Source organism: Calliopsis andreniformis, chromosome 10, assembly GCF_051401765.1.
Source record: "Calliopsis andreniformis isolate RMS-2024a chromosome 10, iyCalAndr_principal, whole genome shotgun sequence".
Taxonomy (NCBI): domain Eukaryota; kingdom Metazoa; phylum Arthropoda; class Insecta; order Hymenoptera; family Andrenidae; genus Calliopsis; species Calliopsis andreniformis.
The window spans coordinates 19,193,691-19,216,375 of NC_135071.1; the positions used below are offsets into that span (position 1 = coordinate 19,193,691).

The 22,685-nt window shown below is 46.1% G+C and overlaps 1 protein-coding gene across 1 annotated transcript in view; it reads left to right on the top strand.

The window, feature by feature from the left end:
- Fng (Fringe glycosyltransferase) overlaps positions 1-22,685 on the top strand; it is a 63,498-nt gene that overhangs the window by 12,090 nt on the left and 28,723 nt on the right. The window contains exon 5 of the mRNA XM_076387370.1: positions 18,067-18,226. Within this exon, the coding sequence (XP_076243485.1) occupies positions 18,067-18,226 (160 nt within the window). The remainder of the gene's footprint in view (positions 1-18,066; positions 18,227-22,685) is intronic.

Sequence of the window (22,685 nt, forward strand, 5' to 3'; positions counted from 1 at the left end):
GTTGCACGTGCACGAAGGGAATCCTTTTGTGCACCTTTTCTCTCGAAAAGTCCCTATGTGTAAGGAGGGGGCAGGCGGCGTAGGAAGCAAAGGACGAAACAGGGGATGCTCGTTCGTGAGGGCTGAGAGACGTCGAGGGATTAGGGGGCGTTGGAGGAGGGGAGGAGGGAGCAGCTGGCCCGACGAAGGAGACGATTCAATCTCCTTTTCTCTGCCTCCTCCTCTGGACGCAAAGCCATTCGAGAAGGAAGAGCAGGGGCAAGGGGGAGTGTCTCGAATGTCGCATGCGGGCTCGTTCTTTCTGAGCTCGGGATCCTCTTCCTCTTGTGTTCCCTAAACCCTACTCTTCCTTCTTCCTCGCTTCTTTCTTCCTCCTTTTTTCCTCCTTTTTTCCTCCTTTTTTGCCTTTGCCCGTCTTCATCCCCTTCAGCGTCGAGCAAGTTGTTCCGGGGGAGGGGACCACCACGCATGATTTATCGAATCGTGGCTCTTTTTAATACGCCATTCGACAGGTTGCCGAGCGTTTCCCGAGATTCTTATTGCGATAGGGTATTTGCCTTCTGCGATATTTCCTGATTTATGTTTTGGCGTCGCGAGCTCTCGCGACTGTCTTCTGAGTGCTTTTGGAGCGACTTCGTGTCTGCTTGGGGGCAGGAATTCTTCGATCACTTAACTTGCTTAGAATTCAAATAATCTTCAAGAATTTTACTTGTGGAGTTCCAAGAAATCTGAGATGTTAAAGAATTCCTGCCTCTAGACTCTAAATATCCTGGAAGGCGAAGAAGGGAAGAGGTTCGTAATCACCAGGACATGTCGCGACACACAGATTTTGATTTCTATATTCTTACATTACTTACTCTCGTCGATAGATCGAAATTTAGAAATTGTGATTCTCCTCGCAGCGATTTCTAATCCCCCCTCGCCTTGCCCTCTGTTTCGTCCACGGACATGTACAAGTTCTTACGCGTGAGGATCGCGACCACGTGAGTGGAATTGATAAGCCACCACACGGCGACTCACTACGCGACCAGAAATGGAATCGTACTGAATTCCCGCGTCCTAAATCGCTCTGGCCATTCCTGTCGATCCCCTGGCCAATATCGAGTCCAGAGTTTTCGAATCTTTTGCATTAAACGAATCTTTTCGAAGCTAGATTCGCTGAGATAGTGGCGGAACCTGCCAGCGAAAGGAGATCAGAATATTAGCCAGGAAATATGTTTCGATCATTTACCCCTACAAGATCTGTTTACATTCACTTCCATTTCTACTCATTCCGTTAAATTGTACCTACTCTCCTCAGGTTTCGACCTTACTCGCCGACAAATTTCGCGCAAGCAAGCTCGCGCAAATCGCGACCGCGTCGAGCATATTTCGCCTGCTGCCGTTTCAGCCCATTGTTCCGCGCGATAGGATTTTAGATCGGTAACGACGATACAGAATGATTTATAAGTGGAAGTTGTATCTCCCTCCCGGCGCGTAGACCCGTTCCTGCTCGGTGAAAGGATCAAGCGAGCTGGATGACGAGGAGCGTGCGGCATTTCAGCTTGTCTTATCGCAACTCTCTGACCGCGAGAGTATAGTTTGCACAATGATACGCGATGCGTATCACCTCGTTCAAATAACGCGTTCGGATTGCGTAGCCGGTTTGCAGGACTTCAAGGCTCCGAGAATCGTATCTAGCTGGCTTCGAGGCGCGTATGCACACACACGGGACCATTTCGGACCCATTTCAGACGGGAGTGGGAGAGGAAACAAGATAGCGAGGCTTAAAAGTATTTGCGAGCCAGTGTTTACGGACATATCTTGTTCCTTTAGTCTTGCGGCCACGTAGGTTGTTCCACTGATGTCTTGGGGGATGTAGGGGCTGTGGAATATGCGGGATGGATTTCTTGATATGCAGAAATTGAAGCGAGGGAACAGGTTTCAAATATTGTTAGGATTAGAATTGGAATATTTGAATATTTGAAGATTCGAGAGATTCAAAATTCGAGGTATTCAAAACTCGAGGTGTTCAAAACTCGAGGTGTTCAAAACTCGAGGTATTCAAAACTCAATGTGTTCAAAATTCGAGGTGTTCAAAATTTGAGGTGTTCAAAATTCGAGGTGTTCAAAATTTGAGGTGTTCAAAATTCGAGGTGTTAAAACCTCGAGGTGTTAAGCAGTTTAAGTGTTCAAAACTCGAGGTGTTCAAAACTCGAGGTATTCAAAACTCGAGGTATTCAAAACTCGAGGTGTTCAAAATTCGAGGTGTTCAAAATTTGAGGTGTTCAAAATTTAAGGTGTTCAAAATTCGAGGTGTTAAAACCTCGAGGTGTTAAGCAGTTTAGGTGTTAAAATCTCTAGGTGTTCAAAAACTCGAATACGTGAATACTCGAAATTACCCACTGGACCTCGCACAATTCTCCACTTCAATCTTCATCTTCTCCATAATACCTCGCCTGCTTGCGGTTGCCTCGTTCATCTAACTTCATTCGTCCTGGACTAGTGCAACAAATGTCAGTGAAAAGTTGGAAAGAAGGCCCGATTCCTTAGAAATATCTTTTGCTATCGCAATTACGGTGAAGTCGGCAAAAAAGTCGGCTCTCTGTGGCCACGAAGAAGCGAGTCCCTGGCATCGGTGAAACACGCTCGCGTGACTTAGTATTCCACATATAGGCAGGGATATAGGCAGGGAGCTGGCGGTGTAATGCCGCATAATAAGCGTTTAGGGACGCGGACCGGACCTCCCCTTTTCTCCCTCGAGTTTTCAGCCTCTGCCCCTCATCCTTGGCGCTCTCCTGTCGACGCCCCGAGCCGAGCTGCCTCGCGAACGATTACCTTCTCATTAGACCTCTCCGCCTGATGGACGGTGAATCTGTCTCATCGTTACCGTTCGAGTTTCACGTTTCCTTTGATAAACAGAATCTTTCACGATATTCTTTCCATTCGTTTTCAGTCCTTGAATTTATTAGAAATCGAAGATCGAATAAATACACAAGTTTACTGGAGCTCTTTAACCCTTGGATGGTGACGCTGGGTTAAAAGTGACCATGAGTCCATGGAAATTAAATTTCCTAGAAATCGTCTGTTCATATACTCTTCGTGGTGTTCGCGAAAAAATCGAGTGGGATTAATAAAAAGTTTGTGAACTATCTGTAAACATCGTAGCTGCTGTAAACCCAGCTTGAGGAACCCTTGAGGGGCCCAGTGAAATCCTTTGCGTAACTCGACAATCAATTCGTAGAGGTCCAGACACGCGGTGGTACACGCGATTACGTGATAAGAATCTGATTGTCCCGCCTCGCTGAATATTATTTCTCCTATTACATGGAACAACGAGGGAGGGGATGTTTGGCAGTAAGATTGTCTGGCTGCTCGCCAGCTCGCCGCCTTTTGTTCTTGTTCTGCACGCGACCAGCCTTTCGACTCGACGCGTACGTGTCGCCGCGACGCATCATCGGAATGCGTCTGTTGCATTTATTCCAGCGATTCCTGTCGCGGATTTCTCATTTGAATTTTTCAATGATCGCGGCACGGCGGCGAACGTTCCCTCGTTGTGGGCTCATTGTACTCCCTGTGGCTTGAAATTGAAAAGCTGCTGACAAAAACAGCCCTCGTGAAATTGTACATTTGAAAAAAGATCGAGGAATTCAATTCACAATCTCGCTGTTGCCGACTGAAACCTCGTCGACAGGGAGTCTATAGCGAGACGTATACATAGATGTTACACAGTGGCATCGATTGATCGGTTAATCGATTTGACTCGACGCCATTGCAGCCAATTGATTTTGATGACGCTGGCCCGTTGCGCGGAGCCTCGCGATTAGTCGAATCGATCGTTGCGTAACCGTGACGAAGTGAACCGCGATGCACAGTGCTGCAGCCTGGCCTACATGTATTCCAATCGCGGGCCAAGCACTATGTACCATGTACTCGTTGAGAAGACATTTGAGTCTTCAAATATTCCATTATTATTGGAGCAATCGATTGCTTCTTTTAATCGAGGTCCCAGTGTAATTTTACATAGAGGATAAAAGTTCAAATTACTGGTACATATCGTGCCATTTTCTACTATTGTATCAGAGTGACTAGGAGGTACTTCCCTACCCAACTGTACCTTATATAAGTATTCTTTACCATCGACTACGTAACTGACCACTTATCGTCGCAAGTAGAGCTCCAAGAATTATGATAATAAATCTCGCGTCTTTGGCGACGAAAGGCACATTCTAATCTGCGTTTTGTTCCCGTTTTTCCATCCGTTCTTGGAGCATATTCGAAAGAGCAGCGAGTGGACACGCGGCCGTGTCCCTTCTCCGAATTGTATGGGACTACAGCTCTGATCGGGGAGAGGCGAATTCGCGAGGGCAGCTAGCAAAGGCGAAGGGGAGAAAAAAATGAAGAGGAGGAGCGACAGGGGCTCGGGCTCGCGTGAGCTTCATCTTTGTGAACGGTGGGGAAAAAGGAGCAAGCGAAGGGGACGGTCGGTGAGACGAGCAAGAAAAAGAATCGTGGAGAACACTGGGATATGAGGGTACCAAGAGGGGGCCGCATTGAAACGCGTCATTCGATCGCGAGGCCGGTATCAGGTGCAAACCAGTTTCGGTGCATACAAGAGAGGAGAGTGCACCATTGCACCAGTGGATCTGCAAATGGCGACAGGCACTCGCCGTTTCTGAACAAGTGCCTACGAATCGTTCCCCCTTCTAACATCGCCACTCTGTGACTTTAAGCCACGCGCACAACGAACCACCTTTCCCCCCTCTCCAGTTGTCACACTTGGGGCTTTTGGGGATCCTCAGCTACGAAGCGTTTGCGAATTGGGAAATAGGCGATCGTTAGCAATTACTACAGTTAGGAAGACTGGAATATTTGAAATTTTGAATATTTGAAAATTTTAATATTTGAAATTTTAAATATTTGAAAATTTAAATACTTGAGAATCTCAGTATTTGAGAATTGCAATACTTCTGTCCCCCACTTTTTGCTACAGTTAGGAAGACTGGAATATTTGAAATTTTGAATATTTGAAAATTTAAATATTTGAACATTTAAATACTTGAGAATACCACTACTTGAGAATCTCACTATTTGAGAATTCCAATACTTCTGTCCCCCACTTTTTACCCTCACGTTGCATCGTGCCAAGAGGAATTCACATCGCTAAAGATCCTCATAAAAATTCCAATGTAAATCAGTGTAGCATACCTCAGCAGTGCTTCATTCGATTCCACAGTCTGATTAGCGTAATCCTGAGCCAGAGTATTCCCCTTTCTCGTGCGTTCCAGCAGATAGGTGAAAAAAATCAGCTCCGATCCGTTTGGCGGAGCGTGTCGCAACGCAGACCGTTTGCGAAAGCCCCTCGCCGTGGTCCGCGAGCAAATCGCGGCGCTATCAGCGTGTCGAATAGTTGCCAGTTTATGGACTGTGCATGGTTAATAGCCGTGCCAGCCAGGCCGTTCGGTTTGCCGCTAAAGCAGATCGGAGCTGGCGCTCGGGCGTGCGTGCTTTCCCTGGGCCACTCTTCCACGTTTCAGCGGGGAACTGCTTCCTGGAGCGAGGAATAGCTCGCGTTCGTTGGCGAATAAATTGGTCGTAGACTGCCGCGAGGTTCGCGGAACTCGGAGCATTCGAGGCGTGTAAACTGCTGAGGCAGTTTTCCGTTTAGGAAATTAACATTTTCGATCCTTTCGCGAGCTCCATTCGTTGCCTGAGGGTTGGGCAAGCGAAACGAGAACTGCCAGCGTGATAATGTTCCCGAGCAATGAGAAACTTCTATTAACCTCGCGGTAACTGTTCCGTATCTTCTACGTACCCCCATTTTTCGCAGATTATTTTCGAGTACTTCTTACTTAATGTGCAGCATACTGTGGTTCTGTTTATGAACATTCTTCGAAACTATTTCTCATTGACTATGGAATACAGTTAGCCCTCCTATATCGCGGAGCAAAAATTGCGATAGGTGGTAGTCTTAAAACGTGATGTCGTCTCTATAACGTGTACACTTTTACGGTTGAAATTAAAGGGCAATTCTTCTCTTTTCTATATAACACGGTACGAGTTATTCTGAGTTTCTTAATTGAGGTTCTGCATTCTATATCTATCAACGTTTCGATTGTTTCTAACGATGGAACAAGTTCTCTGAACTGGCAGCGAGACAGACACAAGGTAGTTCGAGGTTCGATAAGGCGTGTTTCGACCGGATACTCGGAGACTTTTTACGCTGTCGTATCTCGAGAGCCTCGTGTCTTCGCATGAATGATTCCATTCACCGTCGATCGAGGACGACGACACGTCGCCGATGAATTCACGAGATTCGATTCGATTCTCTGAAATCGCCGATAGTGGCGTTAACTCGGTGCATCTTCCATGTAGAACCATTGAGCAGAGGAAAATAAGAATTACATAATTAGACAGATTGTGTCCTCTATCTAGACTGATTTCCACTTGTTTTATAATTATTCAAAAATTAGAGACTTACAGTTTTCATACTTTTGACACCCATGGGTGTTCGAACCACAGCCTAATTAATCATCTAATGTCCACAAGCGCTCATAGGAATTTAGTTTGAGAAATGGATGAGCTTGTGATGGTCGATGGAAACGTGGAGACAAATGGACGAAATTTGTTGGGGCCAGAATTGGCGAGGACAAGGGTGAGGAGGTCGGAGGCGAATCGGGGCAATTATCAGCCACGTACGGTTACGTATAAGCCAGACGATACGTGTTCCGTGGAACTCTTTTGTTCCACTTTCGAGTGTATCAAGTTATATTGTGTACCGGGCAAGCAGCGTGCCGGATGTAGCAATGAGCGGCGCGGCGAGAGTCAACGAGCCATTTCCGGGGCCTCTCTCGCTGCAGAATATTACATTGATAACAGAAATTGCCTTCCAAGTGTTCGCGACAGAGAAGACGCTCGCCTCCTCGAGGAGTCGGCTGTCGCCACGAACTGGCCTTCTTTTCAGTCGACTCCAGCGAAGATCGATTCCAGCTTGCTCCACTTACGAGCGAATCGACGGTGACTAAGGGAGCCCTTCTGACCTGCGTGACCTCTTTCGAGAAATTCGCGGCTAGGGAAACTACGTACCTTAAGTCATTTGTCGATGGATGGAGGTTTCCAGATTTCTAAATGATGGAATTTTCTAATATCCAAATATGCTGAAATATTCTCAGATATTAGGATTTTTGAGTAGTGGAATTCCCAAGGAATTGGAATTCTAAAGGTACTGGAATTTTTAAGGTACTGGAATTCTCAAAATACTGGGTTTTTCAAGGTATTGGAATTCCCAAGGAATTGAAATTCTAAAGGTACTGAAATTCTTAAGGTACTGGAATTCTCAAAATACTGGGTTTTTCAAGGTATTGGAATTCCCAAGGAATTGAAATTCTAAAGGTACTGAAATTCTTAAGGTACTGGAATTCTCAAGATACTGGATTTTTCAAGATATTGGAATTCTCTCAAATTCTCTTACCACAATTCCATGTTAATTTTTACAAAGTATAAAAGCGATTTCATAATCTGTGAATTCACGTAACCCAAGTATGCAATATTTTCATCGTGAAACTAGCTATCCTAAAAGCAGCATCGTTTAGCGAAGGTAGACGTTCTTCGCGAAGAAAATGAGATTCCCATTGAGGGCCTCAGCTCGTTTCGACGTTCGTCCGCGGCGATCAGAGACAAAAAGGAAAGCACGGTGGAGGAATGAAACGCGTTCTGATCAGATCGCGATCAGCCGCGTAACAGAATATCCTCGAGGTTGGAGAAAGAAAATCTTGCGGTCGCGTATATAAGTCTGGCCTTATTTTGTGTATCGGGTGACCAGAAGTTCGACGTCCAGGACCGCTCGATTCCTTCTTCTTCTTTTTTTTCGACCTGCAAAGAGCTAGCCCCCTTCTCCACCCAAGCAGTCTCACCTTACAAATTAAATCGTTACACGAAGGGATTCGACTCTTCAAGGTTGCCTTAGTATTCTATCAATCGTTTCATTATCCATACACTTCGTTGTGGAAGTGTTCTATTATCGAAGCGTTTCAGTATCGAATAATTCCACCATCGAATAGTTCCCTTATCGAATAGTTCCACCCTCGAATCGTTCCATTTACCAACAAAGGTGTCCAGGAACCAGCTGATAAAGTCCGCGGCGCGCCACCCTTGACCCCAGGATCCAGAGGTTTCACGTGAAGACCACCGTACAGATCGTCGCGTATAAATTAAGCCGAACGGCTGACGGTAGGCAGTGCAGAACCGCGGGACGGTGGCATTGTGCGAGCCTCGGGACGAGAATTATGCGCGCCTTGGCAGGAATTAACCGCGGCCACCTAGCTTTTGCCTAGACCTACGCGCGCCTCTACGTTCAAGCGTTCACGTACGCGAACCGCGGCGCATAAATGGAGCTGCATTCAGAATTCCGCGGTGCACCGCGCTCTCGGCATGACCAGAGTGCATCACGACTGAGGTACAATCGCACCTGCAACCCCTGCTAAATGACAGTAGCACTGGTCTCGATAAACAGCTGGGAGAATATTTACTCTTTGTTGGACTTTTACATTCATGTGCAGCATCAAAGGACTTAGGGTCACTTTTGACCCAGCGTTCGGCGTCTGATAGTTAAGAGACTCTTTTTGTTTTTAAATTGAATGCTTAATAGAATTTCTTAAATACACGTATGTGCACATATTATAAATCTGTTTGTTGTGTGGACGACCCAGGATTTCTAGCCTTTGAAGCTAGACTAGATTTTCCACCCTTTGAAGACTCTCTAAATCACGAAGCACCTCTTTTGTATTTCTGTCTTTTCTCCTTCCATGAGACTGTTTCTACCAATACTCGCCGCCAAACAGCAAGAACACCTGTAATAGCTGCATTAGCAGGTGTTTACCGTGGCCCGATCAATATTTCAGGGTTCAAGAGGCCGTGACCTCTCGGGGCCATTGAACACACGCGATTCAGGGATCCCAGGAGGCGGTACCCCTTGAAGCCCTGCAACTCGCGAATCCCTTGCAGCAGTTTTGGAGCACAGCTTTCTCTCGGATAATATTTCTTTCGGGCAGCGCGGCGGATCGAGGCGTCGATCCGCGCGGGCCTCGGTCGCGGCCGATCCAGAATAGTTAGTGGACCCCAGTTTAATAATCAATAATTTCCCCCGTGGGGCCCCGAGGCTGCACGTGCACGGACCGTGCCAGGACTGTCGCTGGCTTAGTTATGTTCCCTGCAGAGGGGCCTGCAACCCGTCAGTATGGTCAATAGTTCTGCGGAGTTGAGGCTCCCTTTGAAACTCTCCTCGGTCTTTATCGCGCTCGTTTTATTTGACAAACAACGCCCGAGGTGTGCACACTTCCTCCTGGGGAATATCTGCTGGTTTGCGGGCAGATTTTTGGAAATTTACGAGGGTGTGCGTCATGCATAGAACTTTCAGCGGTGTTTAGGCTACAGTGTGTGTGAATCGAGTTTCGAGGTTCGTGTTGGGTAGAGCGTTTGGGCGCTAACTTCTGTCATGAGGGTGCTGTAGTTGTCGACTGGCATAGACAAAGGCACAAATTTTCTATTAAATCTGATTTCAGCATGTAGTAACCGAAATGTTGATGGGTAACTTCAATGGATTATTAAACTGTAGATTTTAATAGAATATTTGAATATTTGAATATTTGAAAATTTGAATATTATAATGCCGATACCAAGTCAGTGAGGGCTGAATGCCTCAAAAGCCACACACGAGTTCCTCGTGAGTCCCTCGAAAGAGTCCTGCACGTGTGAGTAGGAAGGAAGGTACACCGGACTTGGCAAAGCGGAAGCAGGCGACAGTGGAGACGCTGTCGGTCACGATTGCGCCGATAAAGCGCAGCTTCCGGTCTCACCTGGCCGCACCTGTATCGGGTGACTAATCGACCGCCGCGCCGCTTGCAAGATGTTGCTGCCTTCGGCCTCTTCCTTCCTCCATTTCCCCCACCAGTGATACTAATTGTCGCCTGAGATTCCTCGAGGCTTCCCTCCATCTAATTCCCTCAGCTTCCCTAGCTAGAGATCTTCAAGGTCGAGGACTCGAACGCCTCGAGCGTGAATCCTGTGTGTGCCTACCGATCTGTTCTCCTCGCTTTTACGTTTCCTCGCGTCATGCATCGATCGTTTTTGTAGAGGAAGAATAACACCGTTATCGGGGCGAACTTGACAAGCTCAGGCACGTAGGCTAACACGGTTGAACGAGGAACGATCGTAATGCGCAGCGATGGTTTATCGGCTCGATCTGGCGAGTATCGAAAAGGTCAGGGCTGACGTGTGCCGCGCGCTCGAAACGGGCGTGGCGATCACGATCCACGGATTAAAATCGTGATCCGTGCCGGGAGCACGACCCTTTCGTGTAAAAGCAATCGCTTTTACCGGTCCGCTCGCAGTTGCCAGCGAGCAGACTGCTCGAGGAAATTAAACCGGCCCAGACACGCTGCTAGACGATACACCCACTCTATCTATCATCTAGCGTTGCATGGAGAATTTCTCTCCTACAGAGATATTACTGTCTCCTTGTTTTAGTCTTGGTATAATGTTGGAAGTATTGGAAAGAGATACGATCCTTGATTAATTTTTCTTTCTAATTGGTTTTCAAATACAATTTCATTCGTTTATACACGTAGTTTCTCACTTGTTTATTACATAGTTTTTTATTGCCATTTTCTGTTAAGATTCTATGATTTTAGATGTCAAAACAGAGGTAGTAGGAGCTTGGAATATATAAATGAATCTAAAGAAATTTGAATAGAAGTCACGTGGCTGCTACTGCGCACGCATGTGGTCACGTGACACCCACTGCGCATACATGCCGCGCATAGCTTCTTCCCGCCCGTTTAGACGTCAGATCGTGCCGCGTTTTTCAGTCGATTTTCCAGTAGAAAAAAGAACTAATTTTTCGTGATTCAACTCAGTTTCGATTCTCCTAGCTTCAGTGTTTCTGTATTTTGTGTTTTCTTGTAAAAATTGTGTGTACTTTGCGATGGAGAAGCCTCTGAATCAAGACGACAGAGAAGCATCATTTTGACAAGTATGTCGTTCGATAATAACCACACTTTTTATTATCAAATATAATTCTGCATGCTAGAATATAAGTAAAAAATCGCGCGACTGCCCAAAGCAAAGAACTAAAGCGCGAGATCAGTGAATTTTTATTACTATCATATTTACTCGTATTGTACGGAGGTTAAGTCGCGGCACGTTCTCGATTTTTCTCGACCGTAGAGAATTAGAAACAGCAGGAGCTACAATTGCGATCGTGAACGTGGCAAGGCAATAAGGATCGGCAATTTTCTCCCACGTGTAATTTCGCGTGTTGCGTTCGCCGCGAATCTGATCGGTCAGCTCGATTTGTAAAGGTAACGAGCCGTCTCGAAGAACCTCTGTCCGATTATCGGCCACTGCTGACCGTTGCCATCCGTAACTCCGACCGCCTCGAGTTTCCGAGCGACTCGTCTTGGACGAACGCACAAATCTCGCGTGAAATTTTTCCCCTTTTCGAGCTGGTTCGAGCCGTCCACCGATCACAGCTCGCGATAACGCGCAATCGCGTCGATGGACGCGCATTCTCGTACCTCGGACGACGCCAGCGCTCGCAGGTATCTCGCACGTGATCGCGCTAATTAGCTTGTTCATTAGGTAACCATGCAAATCGAGGTTATGTTGCCTTCGTTTGTGGAACTACTTTAGATTAAATGGTGTTACGATTATCGGTTTTATTATTATTTGCTATAATAACATTCGATTTTGTAATTAGTGGCGGTTTAAGTGGGTGGTGCAGAGGGTGGGGGACTCAGAACGAGTCTTTAAATATTCATCTCTTCAGAGATTCAATTCTTTAAAGATTTAATTTTTCAAAGATTCAACTTCTCGAATATTTAACTCCTCAAAGATCCAACTCTTCAAAGCCTCAATTTTTCAAAGATTCAACTTTTCAGATATTCAACCCCTCGTATATCCACCTCCTCAAATATTCAATTCTTGGCATTGAAATTTAAAACTTCTCGAATTCTCCTGATATCTCGAATTTTTCAACTCATCAGGGCGCGATTCCACGTAGTTACCTCGATCTTCCTTAAAACGTAGCTCAAGTCTTTACTTCCCCCAACGCTTCAACTATATCCACGACACTGACCTACGATAGAACGCAGGCCTATTATCAAGAAATAAAACTGCGGTCCCCATGAACGATCCACTGGTGATTCATCGTCCACCGACTGGTCCCGGCCGTCTCCCCGTTTCCCAACTCGGCCCCCGTCGAAAGGGGCAACGCTGGCTGGGACCACCTGGTGGAAGGAAGTCAGGCCCGCCTTGTGTCGTGAGCAGGCTGCGTGAAGAACGGCTCGCGGAGCGAACAACCCCACGGCATGCGAGCATGTGTACCGATTCGCGATAAACTCCGAGCCACTGTGTCCATAAGGAGGATCCACGGCCGTGGGAACCCCCTGTCGGCCACGCGTCCGGCGACCCTTTCGAAGCCACTCTCTTTCTCTCACGCGTGCACCGACACGTGCTTCGCGTTCGTTTCGCCGCCTGCCCCGCGGCCCTGTCCCCACGCCGCGACGCAAACACAGGGGTGCGTGCGACGGGGTGGTGCACACCACCCGGCGACGCCTTTGTGGGAATTCTTCTCGATTCCGTTCCCATCGTAACGCTGCTCGTGGCGCGGAATGGACGACAGGGAGACTGCGCTCGGTTCCAGTTGCGCTTTTTGGCGACGAAGGCGGAACTGTCAAGTGGCGAGGGAGGAAGGGCGCTGGGAGAGCTGCTGGGGGAAGTTGATGGATAAATAAAAGGGGTTTGCAAGATCGAATATTTCGGGAACTTTTGGGTTGAGTGTTTCGTTGTTGGAGATTTGAGAGAGAGAGAAATTTGGGTAGGAGGTTTCGTGAGCGATTTAAATGCTTCAGGATTGGAGTATTGGAACGCTTGAAAGTATGAGAAGTGGAAATTTGAAAATTCAGAATCTGAGGTGAACCACTTATAAGGATTGGAACGATATCACATATTGGGAAAAATACTGGTTTCTTTGTAGTAACTAATGTATATCTTTACATTTCACTCGTATTTCTATTATATCTTCAAATGAAGTATATAATCTTTTCATCCGCTGCTAGTTTATTTAAGAGGAGACTATTCAAGCTCTTTTCATAATTCTCTTTTCTTGTTTTATATCTGTTAGCTTACTTTAGTTTTTACTGTGTTCGCCTGCATATATCATAATATAGTAATTGTATTATTAACAGTGATCAATGATTAGTCGTAGCAACAGATATTGGTTGCTATCGATAAATGTACAATTTTTCAAACTTCTGAAATCGTTCGAGTACTTCTAAGCGATACTGTAGAAAATTTGAGAGATTGAAAACCTGACGGCCACTTTCCTAAACGACTATGGGAGAAGTATTGGCGTATAAGCATTCATTGTCACCGCGGTAGCAGCAGATCGAGAGATAATTGGCGCGAACGAAACGGCGTTCTGGCAGGTGCAGCCGTTTCTCTTCGCACCTCGGGCGGCGTTCGAGCGGCGTCATTAAGGGAACGAAAAAGTGGCCGTCCGAGTAGCCGATTCACGGTGCTTGCGGTATTAAGCGACTAATTGCTTGCTGCGAGCATCGTGAAAGTTCGAGGAGCCGTTTTCGGGCAAAAAACCGACGAGTTTGGCGTTAACCGATGGATTGCCGTGAAGCCCGCGTTCTCCATCGAAAATTGAAGAAACAAGGTGTGTTGAACCTGTGGAGAACTTTTTTTACGGAGCATGAGTTGGTCGAAAGCGTTACAGTTCAGGATATTTTTCCATCTGAGAGGTTTTAAGGCTTCAAGAAGCGGGGAATTTGAGAGGTTGAAGATAAAGGAAATTGAAAATGTGAGATGTAGGTAGATTGTTAGAGGAATTGAGAATTCGAGGGATCGAAGGAAACGAAGAGAATCGAAAATTCGAGGGATTCACAAAATTAAAAGTGCTTCCTGATATGCAGTGCTCATTGGACACACATGATCGGCTAAGCAGGGATACGCTGAAAGGACGAGCAGGTTCTCATGGATCGTGATGATTCGAAGCGCGATAGACGCACCTGCAAAGTGTTGAAGAACGCCCAGTACGGCTGCCCGCAACAATTTTTCCGCCCGCGGATCGTTTGTTCACGCACGATCGAATTCCGCGGTCGACCGCCTCTCGGGAAGCCTCGCAGAGATCGTAAGCCAGAGATGGTTCCACCGTGTACAGTCTCTACGCCAGAAGTGGAAAAACAGTCGGCAGGTCGAGTCTCGCGAGCGTCCGGTTTTCAGCCACGCGACCGGCTCTTAACGTTTACACGGCAATTAACGGTCCCTGGCACACCCACGACTCATTAGGCTTCACCATGTTGGTATTCATTTGCTGGCTCGTTACTCTGCGGACGCGTCTGCTAAGTGGATTAGGAGAAAAATGTGGTCTTAAGTATTTACGAATTCTCACTGGATATTCGACCTAATATGATAGTTCAGTATTCAAGTATTCATATTTTTCAAATATTCAAAATTTTAAATATTCAAATCTTGAGAGATTCAAAGATTCAAATATTTAAATATTCAAATTTTCAAATATTCAAATATTCAAACATGCAAATACTTAAATTCCCATATTTTCAAATGTTCAAACCTTCAAATATTCAAACATGCAAATACTTAAATTCTCATATTTTCAAATGTTCAAACCTTCAAATATTCAAACATGCAAATACTTAAATTCTCATATTTTCAAATGTTCAAACCTTCAAACCTCTGAACATGCAGATTTGCAAATCTTCAAATCTTCAAATTTAGAAATTCTGAAATTATAAGAATATTAGAAAAGTGAAATCTATTATAGCTGAAAGCTATAGAAGTCTGAACCTTAGCCTATTTCTCGGGGGACCGAACGCTTAGCCACGTCTACGTCTCAGCGCCATAGTTCCTTCTTATCGTCATTGGTCCCCGTCCCCCTGAAATTCTCCTCACGTAAATCAATAATTCCATGGACGAGTGGTGTCATTCGTCAAAGTTTCGATCGCGAGCGTAGCAATCGAATCCGGCAGCTGGGGTCATCAGTATCCATCTGGTCAGGAAGGTTATTAACGATCGAAGACCGGTCCCGATGGGAATCGTAGATCCGGATTTAGGGATCGATCCATCATGGACCGTGGACGTATCGGTGAATCGTTCGAGCTAATGGTTTCCAATCGGTCGTGAAAGTCGTTTAATCTTTGCTGGAAGCGAGCAGGCTCTCGCGGAGGGTGGCTTTCGTTTCTTCGGCCGCGTTCTATTTAATTGGTCCTGCCAGTTCGGATCTTTACGAGTGCCTTTGGGCCCGATCAAAGGACCCGAAGTGTCGAAACTCGCAGCACGACGCCCGCCCCGACCGACTTAATGCTCCTTCGCGAGCTTTAATTAAGAACCACCGTATCTCGAGTATCGTGTCACGCGATTTCGACCTAAATAGCTTTGGAGTGAGCTGGAACCCCTCTCTCCTTCTCGCTTCCTCGCAGGTGCGTTTCGTGCGTCTTGGTCTTCTGCTTCTTTATTTATCGTCATACAAATTGGATTAGTCGAGTCGCAGATAATACCTTTATTTATTCCTCTGATTAAATTAACTGGTGGAATATGTGGGGAAATTCAGATTTTGAGGCTGGGAACAGGAGTGAGTTTGGAGAGGTTCTGAAGTTAAGTGGTTATGCCTATTATATGAGGTGTCTAATTGAAACAGGTATGAGAAGTCGAAATGGTACTGGATAAGGTGTTGTCGTGGATGGAAGAGGCTTTCGAAGACTCTTGGCCTGAAATTTTTCTAAGACTGTCCTGGAACTGTTCTCAAAATGCCCTGAAACTCCCCTCAAGTGGTTTTAAAATTGTTCTGAAGGTATCCCGAGACAGTCCTGAAACAGATCTGAAACGATCCTAAATCAATCTCAAAATAGATACCAATCATCACCTGCTCCACCCCTAATACTGCATATAGCCTAGGACAAATTGGAACAGAATCAGCCTTAACAGCCACGACATCCAGCTCTCGCTCACACCACCACAACTTTCCCCAGTATCCATCGAACTTAGCCTCCGAGATTAATGAACCTCTCCGTAAAAACAGCGTTGCATTGCGGCGTATAAAAATGTAGGAGAGTTCGCACCTCCATCTTCCCCTCGCGACGAGCTCGCCGCAGCTTGACGCTAATATATATGCAGATTGGTCGTACAAGCAGCGGCTGGATTTTACACGCGCCGTGAGCGACGCCCCGCCTCGGATGTAACGTTTAACGCGCCGCGGCGTCCCTTAATAAATATCATTCCGCCGCGGAGTGTCCGTTTTTCCTCGCGCGACCTGCCCGAGTCGGAAGTTGGTTCCGCGGCAAATTTCAAATTAGTTTGATCAAAGGTTGCAGAGGCAACGACGCCGCGCCTCGTATAAATGATTCATGCGTCCTGGTTCGCTGGATCTGGACTTAATACCTATGCAGATTGAAGGTTGCGCCTCTAGCTCGACTTTCCGCGCCAGGGCGCGCGAGTTCGGCTTCCTGCGGATTCGACGAGGCTACGGTTTATTCATGGTTCGAGGAACACGGCCTTCCAGATGCTGCGATGCAGTCTTTGCCGCGATCCGATGCGTGGGAAGTTCGATGGCTCTCGAACCCTCCACCTGGGAAATTCGCATTTCCGTGGAGAGCTTGCGCGTGATAAGGGAATCAAGCGGAAAATCGAGTGACGATGGAAGAGGACATGGTAGAGTTTGCGCTGGATACTTAAGTTCGAGGCGCGCTAGAAGTGGATGGAGAAGGAAAATAAGAATGGAAAAGGGGGAAATGTTGAAGGAAAGGGGTGGCACAAGAAATGGGAAGAGATGGCTGAAAAGCTGGGACATTAATTTTAAGGGAATATACCACTGGTGGTCAGACACTGAGATGGCAGGAGCCATATTTTGCCTATCAGAAACGTTTGAAAGCTATGTTCTCTATTATTGATATGAGAATCCACTGATTATGCACTGAAAAATTGTGGATATTTGAGCTGCTGTAACTTTGCGAAAGAAAATCTTACAATACCGAGCCAGGTCTCATTTCAAAGGGCAAGCCCTCTACTTTCACACCCCTGGATTAAACTTTTCCAAGACTGCCTTTCCCCTCCTCTACAGACCAAGAAAGAGAAGGTGTTCTTCCCACCAAAAAAGTTTCTAGAGCCACCAAAAAAATCGGTCAGAATAATCGCGACCTGGCAAGCCGCAAGGATCGCAGGGTTGAGTCGCTGACCCATCGCGAACGCGGCATCGTCAGGGTTGATCTTGCATCGTCACTAGAGCCATAGCGTTCCGGTTCACGCGGAAGATACGATCTCGCCAGCGTACGTAGCGCCGCAGCGTCGTTTGCGGCTGGCAGCGCGCTCAGCCACGCCATTAAGCTGGAATTCAGGTGTATTAACGATGCTGGGCCGCGGCGCAGCTACGTATCGACCACCCGTGGCCAGCCAGTAGCGCTAATGGCACGCTGGAACCGTTCGTTAGAGAGATTTTATTCGGCCTATCTAGCGTTGCTTCGGCTACCTCTCCCCTCGAATCGCCTTCTGGGAAACGCCTGTGCGATTGCGTTTCGATGTCAGCCTCTCCCGCGAACGATAACGCGGCCCCTCTTCATTTTTAATCGCCCCCTCTCCAGGAACAGGTGAGCCTAGACCTTTATCTGCTGCTCCGTGCGGCGAGCCGAGGAAACTGGGCAATTATCGATAGCAGCCGATTATCGAGGCTGCCTCGACTATCGACGATCCCGTTGCTTGATAACGGGCTCCTTTGATCTCTGTCCTAAATCAGCGTGATGGGGCGACTCGGGTATTTCATAGGGGAGGAGATATTGCTTAGTTGCTGATTGCTGCAATGCATGCAATTCCAAATTTTCGCGCTTGAGATTGTTAGGGTTGGGAGAATTTGTTCATGTGGGTCTGTGGTACATGGTATACATGTAAGAAAGTTATATTTTTGTATTAATATTTTTAGATAACATTTATGGATAATATTTTTAGAGACGTGTGTATGACGTCTCCTTTTTCTGTAACATAAGATATATTTTTATGAGCTAAATCTCGTTTCAGATGGTTCTGCCACTTCGACGACGATAATTACGTGAACGTGCCTCGCTTGCTGAAGCTCCTGGACAACTACAATCCACGGGAGGATTGGTACCTGGGCAGGCCCTCGATACCCGCACCCCTGGAGATCACCAGACAGGGACCGGAACCCTCAAAGCGACTGGTGAGTTTATCCATTCGGCGAACTGCCGAAAATCAAACCTGTTTCCGTGCTCGCGGGCCAACTTTTTGTGATTTCGCAAAACGATGCTTCCTGGCCTGTTTTAACGATCGACTGCTCTTCGGGACTTTGCGATCGATTCGTGAAGCGTTTTCAGCGATTTGGAGTTACTTACGTAGATTGAGTATAGAGCGAAAAATTGTTGGCAAATCTGGGGTGAATAAGTGTCAAAGGGTCAGCTTTGTTTAAGGGTTAGAAATTAATCATTTTTTATTTCTTTCTAAATAAAATCAGTGCTGGGTACTCAGAGGTAGAAATTAATCCTTTCTCTATAACATGGAAGCTTTGCCAAAGCCAGGCCTAGATCAGACTTACCTAAATTTATTAAAGCATACAAATACAAAAAATTTGCATGGACTTAAATAGTAAAAATAAGATTACAGAGAGAGAAAGGGTTAATAAACACATAAATTTTCGATTTCTGGACTCCTTGAAATAGAACGTCTTCTTTTAAGATTAGTCAGAAGCATAACACATCGTGCCTTCAGTAGGAATTGATCTATGGGATCCCAGTGGATAGCTCGTGCTTCCACGGTTTATTTCCCACCTGATTTCGATGACGAATTGCGGGTCGTCTGAAGGGGAAGGCGTGGACAATAATGAGAAGCGTTCTCTTTTTTGCTCTCCATCGTCGAGTACCGTGAAATTCGTTTCCTCGCGGCTTGCGGGAGGTCTGCTGCTAGTAGGTAGTCCTTTCAGCGAAGAATAGCGCAAGCGTGGCATCTCAGAGGCTTCCACGCCTTTTATTAAGTGTGCAAATTAAATCGGTGCCTTTAGATCCACCCGTCCCCGGCAACTAATTTTAAATTCAGACATTTTCCTTAAAGTAATTTCAAAGAAACACCGTCACTAGAATCATATATTCTTGATCCATAAATAAAATATGAATTTTTTAAGAAAAGTACTGAATTGACCCACAAATATATTATAAAATATATTGTAAAGTCAGCTCGTACTTTGATTAGAAGTCTTGGCTCACTTGTTGGACTCTACAAACTGTGTATCTGAGAATTTGAAAATTTTAAGAATCTTAATATTTGAGAGTCCCTATATTTGAGAGTCCCAATATCTGAGAGTCCTCATATCTGAGCATCCTCATATTTGAGAGTTCCCACCTTTCCAGTTAACTCACATATTTTCGACTCCACAAACGCGCCCCTTTCGAAATTACGAAGCAGTTGAATGTATAGAGGCCCAGAGCCCTCGATCTGGTATCAAAAGTAGGGCTGCAGGATATGGCAAGGATGGCAAAGCGTCCGAGGCCCCGTCGAGGCGTATGAAGTGGACACAGCGCGATCAAAAATCGATAAAAGGCCTGTCTTACCAGCGGACTTACGAGATACACGACGCGATTCGAATTCCGCGATATGATCGCCCAGAGAGCCCGGCAGCCGACAGGTAAAACGGGCCTCGCGATCTTATCGGTCGACAGTGTCATGCCTATAAGCCCATTAATCCTTTTTCTCCTTGCCGAAAAAAATGAGGAGCGACAGGAGAGCGAGAGAGAGACAGAGAAAGAGAAAGGGAGAGTGGAAAATAAAAGGATCGTCGTTGTCAGACGGTGGCCTTCCAGTCGAGAGCCCCAGTTCGTGCCCTCGAAAAAATTCCCCGCTGCATTTATCATCCGCTTAGACAAATTAATAGTGGCTCTGATCCGCCTGTCGGTGGCACAAAGAATCCACGGGGCCTCCCTTTCGCGCTACCCTTCGCGCTACCCTTCGCGCGACACGCGAGACTTGGGGAAAATGGGATTTTCTTGATGCAACTCTGATGCCTGGGGCTCACAGGTGTCTGGGGTTTTGCTAGCATACGTGGAATTAGGGTCTTTGGAAATTGAGATATTTTAGTATTCGAGAATTTGGATATTTCGGAAATTGTATGTTTCAGAAGCTTCTATATTTGAGAATCCCCCATATGTGAAAATTCTCAAATATATCAGAATTCCCTGTATTTGAGAATTCCTCATGTATGAAAATTTCAAGATTCTATCTTCTATCAAACATACTTGTAATAAAGTCATAGTAAAAACAATATTTCTCTCGAACTAGAAGGGCTCCTAAACAATCATTCCGAGCAGGATCCTTTCCATCTGGTTGAATTCTCGCAGGGGTAGAAAGCTGGCGAAATCGAAAGCAGCAGCCGCGAGATGAAACGATAAATCTTGTAAAACCCAGAGGACTCGTCCCTCTCGCGGAGATTAACGTTTCTTCCGAGGACCGATCGGAGGCAATTCATCAACCGTCCAGAATATATCTCTATCTCCGATTTCATCAAGATGCTCGTTAAGCCCTCCTAATCGTTGCCTTTCCTCGTTTCTCCGCGACTTCTGAAAAGCAGTTTGATTTAAAGCACCCACGAACCACTATTCGGCTTGAATGAATCCACCCTCGTTCTTTTCGATCCCCAGGCGTGAATCAGGTGTCGATCGCGATTCTGGAACCCTATCGATCGTTTCCAATATCGACACACCCGTGTAATCTGCTTAAGGCGATAGTATGCTCACACGGAATTTAAATTGCTCCTTCTGATCGGCACTGCTTAATCCATTAAGCGTGTAAAGGCGGAGAGTAAAAAGCTGGCCGCTTACACGGTTTCCTCGGGCACCTGTGCTCGAGAATCTGTAAAAATTTGAAACACAGTGGACCTGGCTTCTCGTTATTCGAGGAATGTTAACTATACATCGTCGTCCATTGGGGATGCTTCTATGGGGACTAAAAATTAAAGAAAAACTCTAATAAAGATCGGTACAGTACTTGTTTGTGGTAAGCTTGCTGCGTACGCTATTTCCATCTACTTTTTTTAAAAGTATTCTTGTGAACTGTTAAGGAAAGAATCTCGAATTAGCCTGATCCTTTAATTTGGTTTTGAACATTTTCAAATTCAAATTTTCAAATTTTTAAGTTTTTACGTGTTTCTTCTAATTCCTGAAACTGAGATTTCATTTGAGCAATAAAGAGCCACATAAAAAGAATCCTATACTCGGATTTTAATACCTCTCTTAACAAATTAATCACCATGGTAAAATCTCGTAATCTTTCCCCGCAGACCAACTTCCAATTTGCATGCCGCGAATATCCTCACACATTAAAGAGTCTATAATTTCGAAAGAATAATCTCCCTGAACACACACTCGTCTACGCTCCAACTAATATAGTTCCAAGAACTGATGAGAATAACGATGCTCAATATCCAAGGCCAACCTCGAAGACATTAATATACTTTCTCGCAAAATAGACGAAGAAATAAACTCCCGAAGCACGGTGCAGTAGCGTGTCAGTTACGCAAGCTTGCGCAAGATCTCTGGTATCGAAGTCCCTGGCTGTCTTATCCCGGTTTTATTGCGAGCATATTCGAAGCGAATGGTCGGCCCGTTTCGAGTGAATGGGCATTGTTCGGCAGACAGGGGCCGAATGAAGGGAGCCTCGACTCGCCGTTTTTCGGCTCTCTCGAGGACTGCTCTTCATTCAGCGTTCCTACAGCCCAGTCGGACCAGTATCGCGGGAACCCCCTCGAAAGTCGATCGAGGCAGGGGCTATCGATAACAGGCGCATGGTAACCCACTTAAGCCCCGCGCCTCGCACCGACAATTACAGCGGCCACCTAGGCAACCTGTTTTCTTCGTGCTCGATCCGCCCCAGCGTGTATCGATTTTATTAAAACCAGCCTCGGACCGAGCCTGTAATTTCCTTTGGAAACTTTGAGACGTTGCCTGGGGGATATCGAACATGGTGTGTACATAGAACGTCTACTGAAGTTTAGGTCTGGGTTCGTAAAACGTTAGTTCAACTGTTGGGAGAAGGGTTTTAACCCTTTTTAGCTCTGGACAGGGATACTCATATACAGGTTTTACACTTAAAAGCACTTTTAGGTGGATGTCTTTACAGGCGTGTGCAACATTCTGAATCAATGGAAGTCAAAATTTATGTGGCTTTAATTGGGTTGTTAACTTAGCAAGTCGACATTTTTAAGACTATGGGATGTGCTATACGTGTTAAAGCTCATTTTACTGAGAAGAATTTCTGTTGCACATTTACTTCTCTAAAGGCGAATCTTTATCTTGAAGATAAAAGCGTTTATCTTCAGCATCAGCTCCCATTAACTCTATATTACCACCTCCTCCCAGATAACTAAAACGATCAGGTTGAAGGTATGACCAGACCTCCCCAGGACTCTAAAACTCTCGCTGGCCGAACGCACGTATAGGTGAAAGGTGGATAGACGTAGCTGTTTCTGCACGCTGCTCGTCCTTCGAGCTATCCAGCGACGACCCCCCATGGGTGTGGTACCATCTTCCAGCCGAGATTATGGTCTCGGTATGGTGGACTCGAGCTCCCCAGGGGCCTCGCGTACTCGTATATTATATTTGCCCGAGAAATAGCCGAGCTTCTCCGCTTTCTTGCAC